At 35.2% G+C, this 16,937-nt stretch overlaps 1 protein-coding gene across 1 annotated transcript; it reads left to right on the forward strand.

Annotated features, from left to right (window-relative positions):
• The first annotated feature begins 2,557 nt into the window (after positions 1 to 2,557).
• Positions 2,558 to 16,801, forward strand: LOC114307236 (putative protein phosphatase 2C 52). Its single transcript, XM_028252632.2, has 6 exons — positions 2,558 to 2,885; positions 4,478 to 4,983; positions 5,062 to 5,406; positions 5,492 to 5,609; positions 5,695 to 5,918; positions 16,203 to 16,801. Exons 2-6 carry the CDS (start codon positions 4,723 to 4,725, stop codon positions 16,677 to 16,679), a joined length of 1,425 nt encoding a protein of 474 aa, XP_028108433.2. The 5' UTR covers positions 2,558 to 2,885; positions 4,478 to 4,722; the 3' UTR covers positions 16,680 to 16,801.
• The last annotated feature ends 136 nt before the right edge of the window (positions 16,802 to 16,937 follow it).

Below are 16,937 nucleotides of genomic sequence, written 5' to 3' on the forward strand. Positions count from 1 at the left end.
CGGAGTTAGTCAGATTTAAGGGGTTGTTGGATGTCACTAGAGAAGGAGTATGGGTTGCCGAGGAGGGTGAGCTCTTTTAGATCTGGGAATGGACTCTCGTTTGTTCATTGAACATCATGGGAGTCATCGCTTCTATTCTCTATTGCCATTTTTTGTTTGTTGTGCTTGGAAATAGAGTGCAGAGAAACAAAAACGTGAAGGAAAAAAAACAGTTGTGCTTGGAAATAGAGTGTAGAGAAACAAAAACGTGAAGGAAAAAAACAAAACAAAACAAAACGAAACGACACCGTTTTGAAAGAAGAAATCTCAAACTTCCATTTCTCTCACTTTTGATGTGGTATGCTGTCAACAAAAGCACTATAGACTGCACTACACCATTATAACTGTAGAGGATCTTTACTCGAATTTTTTGGGTTTTGCAAGTGAATTCTTGACTTTAAACTTAACTATTTTAATAATATAATTTTGTATTTTATCCTAACCTTGATAGTCCTGACTTACATGCCTCTATATTTTATCCTATCTTATCAATACTCTCTTGAACTTTATTATTATTATTATTATTATTAAAATCAGGTTGGAATAAATATAAGCGTGTTAGGTAATTTTGTTATCAATATGTTAGTATTTTGAGTTTGATTTTTTGGTTTTTTTTTTTTGTTTATTTTTAGTTTTAGTGAATTTTTTTTTTTTAATTTTTCCAAAAAAATCAGACTTTCGAATTCTACTCAATGAAATGAATTGAAAAATTAAAAAAAAATTAAAATAAGTAAAAAATAATTAACTTTTTTTGTTTTTTTTAAGTTTTTTTGAAAAAAAAAATTCACTTTTTAAATTCGTTCACACAATACAAACCGAATTTTTTTTGATATAGTTTTATAAAAATTCACTAACAACAAAAAATTCAAAAAATAAAAAATAAAAATGACTAAGTTAGATTATTCCAAACAGGTATAAAATAAAAAAAAAATTGCTGGTTAATTTCAAGTAATTGTTACATTCTGTGTTATTTTAGGTAAATCTTAAATAGATCTCCTAAATTATTGAGAAGTATCGTTTTTCATCATAAACTATAAAAATATATAAACAGCCTCCCTAAATTGTAAAAAAAGTGTTCTATTTTGACCCCTTCCACAAGGAGGTCTAATTGGTATATTTTTATAATTTGAGGATTTATTTGTATGTTTTTATAATTTATAAGTCAAAATCATATTTTTCAGTAATTTAAAAAATTTATTTATATATTTTTATAATTTAAATAATTAAAATAATAGTTTAGAGTATTCATATAAATTTAGAGTATTCATATAAATAACTCAACTTTCAAACCACACAACTCGTGAGTGTCATCATTTCGGCTGGGAGTAAGCGGCTATGCTGACCGCTAAGCCGAATAGTAACTACCTGCCGGCCATTTCATATTAGTGGTTATGAGTGTTTTCAGAGTATGATTTGGTGCTATTTTAAAATATTATAATTAGTTAAAAAGATCAACAATGTTTCACCCCACTAAAAACATCACCACTAATAGCACTAATGCATTAAAAAAGTAAAAAAAAAATAAAAAAAAATACAACTCCAAGACCAAAACATCACATCATTAATGATGGGACCCACTGCCACCTAATTAGTGGGAGCACTAATTAGTGCTCCCAAGCATTTTTCTAAAAAGATATAATTCATAATTTTACATAAAATAACTAAAAAATATTCAAAAAAATAAAACATGAACACGGGAAACTCCGTGAGAGCATTGAATGGTTTTCATTTGGGAAATGCTTCTTTTCCGTTTAATTAATAGATCAGCATATCACCCGTATATATATGAGTTGTAATTTTTAAATATTTTTTTTATATATTATATTAAAATTTAATATTTTGATAATAATTATATATGTTAGACTTTTTAAAGAATTAAATGTCTTTTTTTATTTATTATATTATATTAAAGTTTAATTTTTTGATAATAATCATATATATTGAACTTTTTAAGAAATTTTTTTTATGCTTGTTCTTAATGTATTAAAGTATTATTATGAGGGATAATAATCATATGTGTTGGGACTTTTCAATGAATTCATATGTGTTGGATTTTAAAGAATTTTTTTTATACTTATTCTTAATGCATTAAAGTGTTATTATGAGGGTAAGACTTGGGAGTTGGGAGAAATTAATAAATGCTAAAAAAAAAATTTAAATAAAAAAATCAGGAAATTTAGATGAAGAGATTGGAGCTCCCACAAGACTTAAGGTTAAAAACTCCATTTTACTTAATATATAGTATAGATTAGAACGTTTATTGAGCTTGTAAAGTTTATCATGTGTCTTGTTTCGATAACTCAAACTGTTCAATGTATAGATTTTGTTAAATATTTTATGTCTGTAAAAAATCACATTAATTGAATATCAATAATTCCTTGATCAGAATAAATTTTTATCAATAATAAATATAATTTTAAAATAAATTATTAACAGAAATATTTTCTAATAAAAAATTACCAATAGTCGATCAATATAAATTTTTACAAATATAAAATACTCCACAAATTTTACGTATGAAATTATGAAAATGAAATCCTTCACAGGCTCCACAACCCTTGTTACAGCACGCTCCCGTCCACACATCTACTGTGTAAACCGGAGAAAAGTCACGCCCTTTCAATTCACATAACGCCCAGTAAAACTCTCTCTCTTTTCTACTTGGCTCTGACAGAAGAGTCTTCCTTTTCTCTCTCAGTCCCTCTGTCTCTGAAATCGCTTTCACAATTAATGTGCACTTTCATTTTTACTCTACTAAAACCTCTCTTTCTTCTTCGATTTCGACTCTCTCCGATCTCAAATTCGTAACTCCAAATCGTCAATACACCGACCGAAGATTTGCAGAGGTATCTCTCTCTCTCTCCCTCTCCACACTGAACTCCATATTTCGTGTTTGTTTGCTGAGAATTTAAAAGCGTTCGTCATATGAATTTTTTAATCTACTGATTTTTTTTTTAGAACTACAATTTACTGATATCTATCATACGTATGTGTTTGAATTTTCTGTTTGAAGTTTGTATTCAAACTTTCAGACTTGTTTGATATCTCTCTGTACTCTTTCCGTCCACGACTCTGTTTGGTTGCTGAGAAAAGAAGGAAAAGAGAAAGATATAAAAAAAGAAGAATGAAAACTTTTGAATTTTGCAATTAATGTTAGTCTCGTTCGAGTTTTAACCAGGAGAAATAATTGTGTTATGCTCAGTCTGTGTGTGTCATTTTGTTAATCTAATTTTCTGATTTTCGTTTTTCTTCACTCGATTCTATGCAACCAAACGGAGTCTTCGCTGAGTTTTCGAAAGTAAAAGATGATTTTTACTTGATCTAGCCTCCAGCTTTTCCCTTTCCTAGTGATTCTGTTTTGACGAATCCATTCTTTTGTTTCGTCTTTTTCTACTTTACCGCTTTGCTTTTCCGCCTATCGATTCTGATTTGCTCTGGAGAGGGAAAATCGAAATTTGAACGGAATATATATTTCTTTTTTTGGGTGATTGAATAGAGATTACATAAAAAAAACTTGGTCCTCTTTACGAAATTCTGCCTCGACGCTTAGTCAATTTTTTCATTTTTTCATCAAATTTGATATGATACGCTGTGCTCCAATAGTTTCATTAAATGTGGCTGGTTGTCCGGCCTAGAGCAAATTTTCAGCAAAACTTCACCAAGCCAGTCGTCATCTTGTCATCCACCAACAGTTGCCTGCAAAATTTAATGAAAAGTCAAACGCTTCCTTGATTTGATGTAAAATCTAAGCTCATCTTCATTTGATGTGGGTTTGATGTTATGGTTGGAGCAAAAAAGAGGAATGTGTTTCATCAAATTTAAATTTGATAAAACATCTGAGTAAGCGTCGGATATGTTCTTATAGTCTTGATTTTTAGTGTTTTTTTTGTACATCTGAAATACTATATTTTGTCTCTATATATACACACATGGAGGAATATTTTTTTAAAATCACCTGTAGAGTCTAATGCTTAGTTTTATTTATGTATATTGGGTAAAAATTCTTAAAATCACCTGTAGATTCCGAGGCTAATTTTTCTATGGAGAGAGAGAGAGAGAGAGAGAGGAGCCCTATTCCTGAACTGTTGAAATATGCTAGTGGGTAATTCCCTTTTTACCTCGTGTTTATCAACATGCCTCTGATTTGTTCTTGGAGTAAATTTACTAGTTTTTACCTTTTTTATGTCTTCTCTGCCTTGACTATTATATTCGTAATTTGTGGGTGGATATTATTATATATAATTTCAATGTTTTATGCTGTGAATAAGATTCTGGTTGAAGGACAAATGATCCTGACTGCCTTGTGCATTTTTTATATTCCTTGGTCACATGCTGAAGAAACTGTGTTTTCTTGATTTGTTGAGTTTACATTATACATCCTTCTATTGGCATATAAGATAAACAATTCAATTAATTAATACTTTCTCGTTTTGGTTAGCTGGTTCCATTATGATCCATGTTCCTTCCAATGGATTGACATTTGACTAAGATGAACAGAACCATGTTTTCTGTACCAAGTTTCAAATTGCCCCGGTTTGGTGTATGGGAATCTTTGGTTTCCTCAGTCTTTTGCTGGGTTGACTATACAATCTGATTTGGGCATTTCACTGGAGATCTGGGCTCACAAAAGAAGGAACCTTGTACATTGTTTCAATCAGATGTCTTGTTTCCAGGACTGAGGAAATGGGGGGTTGCCTCTCGACTAGTAGTCAGAGTAGTTGTAGCAGCAGGAGCAGTGGGGAGCCTATTTCTCCAACTTGTTTGGGTGTTGGTTTGTGCAGGAGAAAGAGAAATAGGAAAACATTTTCTGACCATGTCACTACGACGCAGCATTTGTCCTCCAATCCTAACCGGATATTCACAAATGGAAAGAGCCGAACTTCTTGTATATTCACTCAGCAGGGTCGTAAGGGTATAAACCAGGATGCAATGATTGTGTGGGAAGTAAGTTTTGTTCTTCTGTTCTAGAATGATATTTTGTCATCTTTGGTTGTTACTTTCTTAAGCTTTGAATTTCTGTAGGATTTCATGGCAGAAGATGTTACTTTCTGTGGTGTCTTTGATGGCCATGGTCCATATGGCCATCTCGTTGCCCGCAAAGTAAGGGATGCGCTGCCATTAAAGCTATTGTCATTCATGTATTCTGGTGAATCCAAGCAAAATGGTTCTACTACTACTTGTTGCACTGGGAATCTTAAATCAGATGGAGGAGATCCTGAAAAGGATGGCGCTACAGAGGATAACATGGACTCTTTATGGAGAGACACTTTTCTTAAATCATTCAAAGCCATGGACAAGGAGCTAAGGTCCCACCCTAACTTGGACTGCTTTTGCAGTGGTAGCACTGCTGTCACTATAGTGAAGCAGGTATGGAATGAAGCACTATCCACTCTTTTTCTTTAGGTTTTCATTTTAATTTTTCTCATCCCCTTTTATTATGTTTGGTTGGAAGGGTTCAAATCTTTACATGGGAAATATTGGGGATTCTCGGGCAATCTTAGGATCTAAGGACAGTAACGATTCCATGGTAGCGATTCAATTGACTATTGATCTAAAGCCTGATTTGCCAAGTATGTTTTACCATAATTCAATTGTTTGGCTCTTTTTTTTTTTTTTCATGACCTGTTTGTGTTGATCTGAGATAATTATTAATAGGGGAAGCTGAAAGGATAAAACGGTGTAAAGGAAGGGTCTTTGCATTGCAAGATGAGCCAGAAGTGCCAAGAGTTTGGCTTCCATTTGATGATGCCCCTGGCTTAGCAATGGCTCGGGCATTTGGGGACTTTTGTTTAAAGGAATATGGGGTCATCTCTATTCCCGAATTCTCTCACTGGACTCTTACGGAACGAGATAAATTCATTGTTCTTGCTTCTGATGGGGTAAGGTTTCCATAAATGCATCATAATTTGGTTTGCAGATTAGTAAGAGTGAGAGAGAGAGAGAGAGAGAGAGAGGGGGGGGGGGGTGTGTGTGTTGGTTCTCATGAGTCTGGATGTCTGTAAACCAAGAATAAGAACCTGAAGCTGTATGAGAGGAATTAAGTTAACATAACCAAATGAAACTGAGGAACTACATATGCATAGCACCTAAGTGGCATGGAAATTGTCTATAGGAGCTCTGTTCATGTCAGATATTGACACTTCCGGAACACCATTAGACAACCAACAAACACTACTGGATTCGTCCGTAATTTAGAAAGTTTCATAATTTTGTGAGATCGTAAACACTTCTTTTTCTTGGATGCTAAGGCAACACTTGGCTTTTGTTTAGTTGATGGGATTTGGTGAGGGCAAGGAAAATAAAATGCAAAGAAAGTTATTTTTCCATGTTTTGTTACTAATGGAAAAGGAAGATGAAAAGAAAATATAATGAAAATTTTGAATACATTTGAAATGTGTAATGAATAGGCTTGATGGTGAATTTACCAACCAATTATATTTCTGCCCAATTCAATTCTTGTGCGTCCAAGTGTTAAACAAGATAATAGTACAAATTAAAATATCCACAAATCGAAAACATTTAATTTTTATGGAAACCCTCAAAAGGGAAATACCACTTGCACCTCTGCCGATGAAGATTATCCACTATTTAAAGACATTAATACAAGATCTGAGTAATGACTTACAATCATTTTCTCGACTAAATTGTTACCTTGATCCATGGGTATCGTCTTGTCCTCCAACCACTTGTGAAATCGGCCGAAATGTTTAGAACACCACAAATCAAGTCCCCACATGCTTGCAGCTTCGACACACATATTAACTGTCTCTTGAATATAGACTTTTCTTTCCACTTTGAATGAAAAATCTGTTATGGCAATGAATGGTGTACTTGAATGAAAAATCTGTTGTGAAACAGAATTTTTTGTCTCAGCTCTCTTGCCTTTGAACACCGGTACTTCATACATTTAAATGAGTACATAAGAGGGTCTGTTAGGGTGTCTTACCTCCCTCAGGGGTTGGCACTTTGCAGTTTGCACCTTGAGCTTTAAGTTTATTTTTTCTTAATGTCCTTACACTATGTTACACAGACTCGGCCCTTTGAGGTGAAGTACCCGCGTCAACGCAACGCAACGCGACACGGGTGCGGGTGTGGGATCTGTGTTGGATTCGCCTCCTCTCTCGGACACGGCTCTTTACAAACGACAAAAAAAATGAAAGAGGATAGAGCAAGAGAGAACCTGGTCGCCGTTCGAAAGGGTGAAGACATCGGTCGCTGACTTCGATCCCTCTAGTCGCTGCTTCGACAGCTTCGATTTACACTCGATGCTCGATCTCCTTCTCTGTCTTCTCTCTCGATCTCTCTTTTCCTCTCCTCTCGTCTCTCGATCTCCCTCTTCCTCTCTCTCTCTCTCTCTCTCTCTTCTTCTATTAACTTCTCTTTTTGTCTTCTCTTTCCTCTCTTTGTTCTCTTTTCTCATATTTTTAATTACATTTATATTATATAATATAAATTACATTAATAAAATAATATATAATATTATTCATATTATATAATATTATTCACCCAAAAAAATTGTATAATATATCATAAATAATATAATTTTTATGTCTAAAATAAAATAATTTATTTTATCATATATAATATAATTTATTTTATATCTATAATAATTTTTATTTATTATTTATATTTATTTTTTAACAAAATTTATTATTTCTTAATTTTTTTTTAACTCATTTTCATATAATAAATATATTTGTAAAAAAAAAACTATTTAACTTATCCCTGTATCTATATCCAAATTTGGATCCATATCCACATATTTTCAATTTTTAATTTTGAAGTGTTCGACCCCTAGATAGCACCTGCATCCGATACCCATATCCGAGTCCGTGTAACATTACATCTGTTGTCAGCATTTGGAATTTACTAGGGTGTAAAATCGGCCTACCAGGGCTAGGCCCATTTGGCTGGAGCAGTCAGGTCAAATTCTCACCAAATCTTGGACGGCGCCAAATTTCAAAAACCCTGGCCCAGCTTAGAATGGCTTTGGCCCTTGGGGGGCCAGGATTTATTAAAAAATATTTTTCTTTTTAAATCAAACTGAGCTAGGCTTCAAACACCTCAGCCCAAGCTTTAACTAAGGAGTATGGGTTTAGGTTGGTCCAGTCTATGTGGCTCGGACCCTTTCGTACCCCTAGAATTTACCATATCATCGTTTTTGTGTCTGTTTTTAATCTGTTCTCCTGTGTCTGTCTGTGCTACTACTCTTCATGGAAACTAAATGAGGAATGAAATATAAAACATCTTTGTTAAATTGTTATAAACCAATTAGTTTAGCTGCCAAACATGATTCTGTTTGAGTTGAAGGATGTCATTGAGAAGAAAAGAAGCAATTCTAAAAGTTACTTTTGGTGTGAAGTTGTGAAATGCATGTCTACATAGCATTCATACCAGGCGTCACTTGAAAAACATTGCTTACATGTAGCATGCGCTTTGTGGTAAACTACAAATGCAATTGAAATCTTCCAAAATTTGGAATCTAGACAAATGTTTAACCTTCAATTACCAATCTTTTGGTACAAGTTAGGATGGGGGTGTAAGATTTTGAATAAACTTGTATATTCAACTGGTGCTCAATACAAAGATTACAACTGATATATATATATATAGAGCAAACCTAAACCTAAGCTAAAATAGGAAATAATAACCCTATACAATCAATCTATATATGCACACAATCAATCTAAAATATATTTCCATAATTAAGATATATTCTCACACCCTCGCTCAAACTCAAGGTGGTTTAGCAGAAAACACTAAGAGTTTGCCAAGAAGAAACTGAAAGCGACCAGTGGTGTGAGTTTTCGTAAAGAAATCAGCAAGTTGCAATGTCGAAGAGACGAAAGGAAGCAAGATGGAGCCAGACTGCAGATGCTGACGGACAAAATGACAATCAATCTCAATGTGCTTCGTCCGCTCATAAAAAACAATGTTATGGGCAATCTGAATAGCACTGTGGTTGTCACAGTAATGGGAGGTCGGAAAAGACTGAGAGACACCCAGATCAGTCAAGAGACAACGAAGCCAAACAATTTCAGTAGTAGCATAAGCCATAGCACGGTACTCAGCCTCGGCAGTAGAACGCGCAACAACAGTCTGTTTCTTGTTTTTTCAAGAAATCAAGGAATCACTAATAAACATGCAGAAGTCAGAAGTGAACTTGCGATCAGTGACATCACCAGGCCAATTAGAATCAGCATAAGCTACCAAGTCGAAAGAGGAAGTAGAAGACAACAGTAAACCCTAAAATATAGTACCCCGGAGATAGCGAAGAATCCGAACCAAAGTAGCCGAATGTGTAGAACGAAGAGCAGAAACGAATTGACTAACCACATGAACAACATAGGCAAGATCAGGGCAAGTAACCGTTAAATAGACTAAGCAACTCACGAGCTCTCGATATAAAGTAGGATCATCTAGAAGAACACCATCAGTAGTGGTGAGCTTCACATTAAGCTCAATGGGAGTTTCAAAAGACTTAGTGTCAGTAAGACCGGCACAATGAATAACCTCATTGGCATACTTGGCCTAAGATAAAAAGTAGCCCTTGGCAGATGAAGCGACCTCAATACCAAGAAAATATCACAAAGGGCCCAAATCCTTCGTTTCAAAGGTGCAAGAAAGATGCTGCTTGACCTCAGAGATGGCAGAAAAGTCAAAACTAGTGATGATCATGTTATCTACATACAGTAATAAGGCAACGAATCCAGCAGATGTGTGGAGAAGAAATAACGCAGGGTCTTGAGCACAAGGATGAAACCCAAGCGTAGTAACAGCAGTCTGAAAACGATCATACCCAGCACGAGGAGACTGTTTCAGACCATACGGAGCACGCCGAAGGCAAAAAACCTGTCCAAAAGAATGGTGAAGGTCAGGGAGAGGACGCATGTAAACCTCTTCTGTGAGATGGCCATTGAGAAAAACATTCTTAGCATCCATTTGATAAAGAGGCCAAGAACAAACAGCAACGACAGAGATCAAAGTACGGACAGTAGTTATCTTGGCAACAGAAGCAAATGTCTCCTCATAATCAATACCATACTCCTGTGAGAAACCTTTGGCAACTAGACGAGCTTTGTAGCGCTCAAGTGAACCCTCAGAATGAGTTTTGACTTTGTAGACCCATTTGCAACCAACCAAATTTTTACTAGTAGGCAAAGCAACCAACTCCTAAGTACTAGTTTTTCTATAAAGCAGACAACTCATCCTCCATAGCTTGAATCCAATGGGAATCCTGACAGGCTTCCTTGTAAGATTGAGGTTCTAAAAAAGAATGAATAGCAGACAAAAAAGTACAATAGTAAGTAGAAAAATATGTATTAGACCAATTCAACTTGTTTGGAGGATAGCGTACTCGAGTAGGATATCGGTGTGCAGCAGGGTCAAAGTCGTCAGAAGTTGGAGCATCAGCAGCAGGGGTAGAGACAACCGGTGGAAGAGGAGTCTTATGACGAGAGTAAACTAGCAACGGAGGAGGACAAGAAACCGAAGGAGGAGAAGCAGCCAAAGGTGAAGCAGGAAGAGAAGATGGAACAAGTTCAAGAGGAACTGTGGAGATGTACTCATCAGGTGGGACCTCGGAAGAAAATAGATCAATATGAACCAAATCCTCTTTGGAAACTGGGGTGATGAGAGGAGGAAGCCAAAAGTAAGGTAAGTGTTCGAGAAAAGAAACATGACAAGAGACATAAAGACGGCGGGAAATAGGGTCGCAACACTAATAGCCTTTCTGGGTAGGATTATAACCCAAAAGGACACAGAGGACAGACCAGACACTAAGTTTGGTCCTATCTTTGAGTAGTTAGGAATTTGGGAGAATAAAGCCTCATAAGGAGACCGACCAGAAAGAAGAGGAGTAGGCATGCTGTTGTGAAGAAAAGAAACAGTAAGAACTCTCTCCTCAGAATGGAGTCAGAACTGACCTAGCTATTTCAAAGAGATGACGGTGTTGACGCTTGGCTTGACCATTTTAGGCAGGTGTATCTGTACAAGAAGTTTGGTGAATGGTACCCAAATTGGCCAAATACTCACAGAACTCATTTTAAAAATATTCCCCACCCAAGTCAAATCATAACACTTTAATTGTAGACCCAAACTGGGTAGTAATCATAGACTGAAAGGTATGGTATATCTGATAGAAATCGGATTTATGAGCCATAAGATAAACCCAAGTATAACGAGTGTAGTCATCAACAAATGACACATAGTATGCAGAACCTCGTTTGGTGAGAATAGGAGAAGGGCCCCAAACATCAGTATGAACTAAAGAAAATGGTTTATCAGATATAGAAGTACTTTTACGAAAATGTAAGGCTATCATTTTGGCAAGTTTACACTTCCGACATTCAGTAAGTTCACTAGAAGAAACTTTACCCAATATACCAGACTGAGCTAAAAACCATAAGCGATCAACCGACAAATGTCCTAATCTAGAATGCCACAAGTAGAAAGGAATAGACAGAGAATCTAACTGAAAAGAGGAAAAGACAATCGGAGAGGTTGCCATAGGCAGATGTAAGCTCCCCACCACATAGAGGTCTCCAACTCTACGGCCGATCTCAATCTGCTGCTTAGACATCCGATCCTACACAGAACAATAAGAAGAAGAAAAGATAACATCAAAACTAAAAGCATTAAGCTGACTGATAAATAATAAATTAATAGATAATTAAGGAACATAAAGGGCAGATGAAATAAAGACAACAAACATAGTAGACGGTAAGACAGACCCAACAAATATAACAGACATATCAGACTCATTAGCAGCATTGACAGTAATAGGAAAGGGAGGAGGAGTACAATTTTGAAGTAAGGAAAGATGGAGAGTCATATGATGAGAGGCACCAGAGTGAAATATCTAGACAAACGAAGAAATATCTGAAGAAGATCCAAGCAAACCTGAATGAAGAGAGGAAATAATGGAGGCAAACAGAGATGGATGGGAGATAGACAATATATGCTGAAGTTAACTATTCTGAGCACTCAAGGAAGCCAAGTCAGGATCAAGAGTCGCAGTAGATGCAATAGAACTGGTGGGAGGTTGAAAAGGCAAACGTCCCTTCTTGGAACAATGATACTTCCAATGGCCTCTCTGATGACAGAAGTCACACTTATTTGATGCCAATGGCCTCTTTTTGAGCTTTGTAGGAGGTTGAAGCTGATGAGTATTTGTCATTATGAGTCTATTTGTAAACAAGAACGATAAACACTCACAATATTAGAAGTCAAATGGGTCCGAACAAAACCAGAAATACACATTGTGGTCAAAACGTAATGAGGGAGAAACTCCAGAGCAGGGTCAAAATGTAATAAGAGAGAAACTTCAGAACAAGTTAAAGGACCAAAGCAAACTCAGCGAGAGAGAGATCACCAACTGAAGTGAAGCCGAGAGAGACAAATGGAGGTCAAGAGAACCAAAAGGAGAGAGACAGACTGAGTCGAAGCACTACTACCATGTTAAAGGTCAAGAGACGAACCGAAGGTCGACCAGATGGGTCACTAGAACCAGACCTAGACGAACCAGACCCAGACAAACCAGACCAAGCCAAGGAAAAGAGACGAACAAACGACCCACGAACCAAGGAGCTTCGATTGACAACTAGGTTTGACAAAGAGATTGATTGCGAACAAGTTTGAATCAATGACTCGCGATTCTGGTGACGGGAGATGATCACCCAACGAAGCTCAAATCAGACGACTGGATTAAAGAGGGTCTCCAACACTCTTCAACCGACGATGTAGGGTTTCATGACCTACTTTGATATCATTTAAGATTCTGAATAAATATTCAACTTTTGCTCAATACAAAGATTACAACTGATATATATATATATATAGCAAACCTAAACCTAAACCTAAGCTGAAATAGAAAATAATAACCCTATGCAATCAATCTATATATGCACACAATCAATCTAAAATATATTTCCATAATTGACATACATTCTCACAGGGGGTCCACCAGTTCATATGAAGAAAAATAAAAATAAAAATAAAAAATGCTTTCTTTTATAGATTTTATAGGTGATTTGAGAGTAGGAGCTTAGCTGTCTTTCTCCTGGATACATCATGCTTACTCTGGTTGCATCTCCTTTTGATTCTTCTATTTTTTGCCGTTAATTCTCATATAAATAAAGTGAAATAATTTTTATTTTCTAAAAAACAATGCATCCTTTGCATGCTGGACTTGTTTAGCCTTGCGAGCTATGTTACATGGACTCTTCAAAATAAATGAAATACCCGTGTCAGAAACCTGACACTCAGACAAGAGTATGGGATATGTGTCGGCTACTTTTCAACGGACACTTCTTATATAATTGTATATAATACTATTATTATATATATATATATTGTTATATAATTACTATAAATGTCTTTTTGACACTGTGTAAGTTACATATAGCACTACTTTATCTCACGAACTTTATTAAAAATATAAAAATAACATTTTTTTTTTGCTAAGTCCACGTATCCTTAAATTTATAGTTTGATGAGTCCGACCTCCAGATACATATCCGCACCCGACACCCATACCCGAATCCATGCAAAATAGCTTGCGAGTGATGAAATTTCTTCTGAAAATTATTTGGACATCGACGGGCTGCAATCAACACATTTCTAGGAGCATCATATCGAGACAATGATGTACATGGACAAAGTTGATTCTAAGTAGCATTTCTGCTTCATAGGTTGGAACTGGTATGCCTCTGATAGGTTATGCTTGTACAATCTCTTTTGGAGTGCCTCGCTTTTGTAATGGACTACGTAACTTGCATCAGATGATATTGTGGTGTAACTAGTAGTTCAATGTTAAAGAATTACAAATGTCCGTCAATTTTACCCAAAGGAAGGAAAAGAAGATTATAAAGATCTTTTTAGTAAGCACATATTGAGATGCTTAATCTTGTGCCTTATAGATCATATGGACACCAAACTATTTCGTTCTTACATTCTCCTGACCTGGAATAACTTTCTTCTATGGTAAATCTCTTTCTTTTCGAGGAAGTCCCCCTCTTTTTTCTTCAGATTCTCTAGTTCCTCCACCTTCTTCTGTATATGAATAACAATTATTATACTTCTTATAAGTTAATAGTCATGAATTGTAGGCATTGAATCATGGAGGTCAGTCATTTCCATAATTGGGATTTTTGGCTATGACAAACTTGGTAGCGTAAAAACTTCAACACTTCGTGCTAATGTGCTTAATGGTCATATGAAGCACGAAGTAGGAGCCAGAATATGTTCCTTCTTAGGAATGTTCAAGATTTTGTGTGTGAACATGTCCAAACATATCGACGTGCATATATATAGGCTTGTGTGTACGAGTGCATTTCCATACAGATTAAAATAAAATCTCTACTAATCATAATCTATAAAGCACGGATATCTCTCTAGAGCGAACGTATGGGTGTCCGACACATGTCGAACACGGACACGCGTCGAACACACAGTAGAAACCCTAACCCATTGAAGACAGAGAGAGAGAGAGGGTGAAGAATCTGTTGAAGCCCGAGATCGAGTATGTTTGTCTTCTTTTGCTTGAATCTGTTCGTCTTCTTCTAGATCAAGTCTATTGGTCTTCTTTTTCGAATCTGTCCGTCTTCTTCTGTTCATCTCTCTCTCTCTCTCTCTCTCTCTCTCTCTCTCTTCTATTCATTATTTCTTTTTTGGAAAATTTAGCCAAAACCCTTCCATTGGACTCTTGTTTGGTGAAAAAGACAGCACAATTTATTTTACTTCATAAATCGCCTAAGCAGAAAACACATAATTGAGTAAGGACAAAATAAAAAATATATATATACATATATATATTTTTTTCTCTTAGATAATATTGCCAAAGTAACATGTTGATGTGAAACAGAACAACTGTCAAACAAAGTAACATGCTATTGTGACTGTTTACATCAATTTCCACGGTAATAATTTTTTTTTTTTTTTTTTTTTTTTTTTTTTTTAAATTTCATAGTTAACATGTATCTTATTTGATAGATTTTGATGAGAGAATTTTAAAAATACTAATTTTATTAAAAACCGACATCTACGTCAAAAGTTCTATAATTTTAAAATTTAATATTTTGATAATAACAGTATGTGTTAGACTTTTCAAGGAAAACTTTTTATACTTGTTCTTAATACATTAAAGTTTTATTATGAGAGGTTTTGACCAAATTCCCCTTTTGTTTTTATTTATTTATTTATTTTTCCCCACTCTCTATCTCTGTCTCTGTCTTTGATAAATGAATTTTTTTTTTATAGTACCCTGTTTTTTTTTGGGTAACAAAACCCTTTTTTTTTTGCCTCTTTTACTTTTTTGTAGTTTTTTTTTTTTTTTGTGTGGATATTCTTGTTTTCTAAACATTAACATATATTGAATAAATTATTTTTATTTGTAGAAAAAAAAAATTTGTGAATGATATTTGATATTAAAGTAAATAAATAAATATAAATAGTATAAATTTTTTTAATTTTACATATAATAAATAAATAAAATTATATATATTGAGCGTGCTTCCAATGTGTCGTGTCACTCATTTTTGAAAACTTGCATGTCCATGTATCCATGTCGTGTCCCGTGTCCATGTCCATGCTTCATAGACCATAATCAAACGAAGAATTATTTTTATTTTTTTCTCTCAACAAGTTATCCTTCTATTTTCTTGGATAGCAAGTAGTTATTGTTCTTCATTAATAAAACTGTTACAAATTTTTGCAAACTTCTCTCGTGTTCAGAATTTGTATTGGTATAAGCGTGATTGTGCCAAAAGTGAAGTGAAGACTTTTACCGAGGGTGTGGGTAGGACACATAGAAATGTGGGTTTGGAGCCCAAGTGGCGCTTAAGTAGAGATCCTGCTGTTGAGCTCCGACTTAAAAATGAATAGGAAAAAAGAGGAATCTGGATAATGTTTTTGCATAATGCATGTATAATTACAAAACCATGCTATTAGAAACTTGATTCAAATGGTTTTCAACATGTTGGGTGAGAAGCAGATATGCATAAATTGCATTAATTAAGTAAGGTGTTGATGTAATACTGGAAAGTTTGTTCTTATTACCCTGGTTCAGAGATCATGTCTTCTAAGAAATGGAATTCATCACTGAGAGTATATCACAATTTTAAGTTTGTCATTTTTTCTTTTGATTCTCTTTGTTTTTGTTGCAGGTTTGGGATGTATTAAGCAATGAGGAAGTAGTTGAGATCGTATCATCAGTTCCAACCCGGTCTTCAGCTGCAAGAATCCTGGTTGACTCTGCAGCACGCGAATGGAAATCCAAATACCCAACATCAAAAATGGATGATTGTGCGGTGGTTTGCTTATTTTTGGATGGGAAAATGGACTCAGAATCCGACTATGATGAACAAGGCTTCTCTTCTGCAACGCTTCAGAGCAATCATTCCGGTAATGTTCTGGAATCAGATGATGGTGGCCAGCACTCTGAGCCATCGTTGCAGAGAAATTTCACTGTCAGATCCTCTGAAGAAAACGATCCCAACAAAAGGCTACCAGTTGAGGCTGAAGTAAATGAGGAAACTGTAGTTTACGAAGATCAGAATTGGTCGGGTTTGGAAGGTGTTACTCGTGTGAACTCACTTGTTCAACTTCCCAGATTTTCTGAGGAAAGACCAAAAACCTCATAATATTTGTGATTTCTGAGAAACTGAACTGGGATTTGATTTGTTTTTAATGCCTGGCTTCTCGGCCTCACAAATGCAAGCAATGGAAAATCTGCCTGGACTGGTGGCATCGTGTTGAAAGTTAATTAGATTATTTTTCTATTTTCACATTTTATTTATTCATATTGCACAACAATAGGACATTTTTAAGTAGTGTTTGGTTCATTGGAATGAAGACATTGAACAGAATGGACAAGAATAGGGAAATGAATCCATACCAAA

This window comes from Camellia sinensis, chromosome 7, assembly GCF_055761805.1.
Source record: "Camellia sinensis isolate YWXY chromosome 7, ASM5576180v1, whole genome shotgun sequence".
In the NCBI taxonomy this organism is placed as follows: Eukaryota; Viridiplantae; Streptophyta; class Magnoliopsida; order Ericales; family Theaceae; genus Camellia; species Camellia sinensis.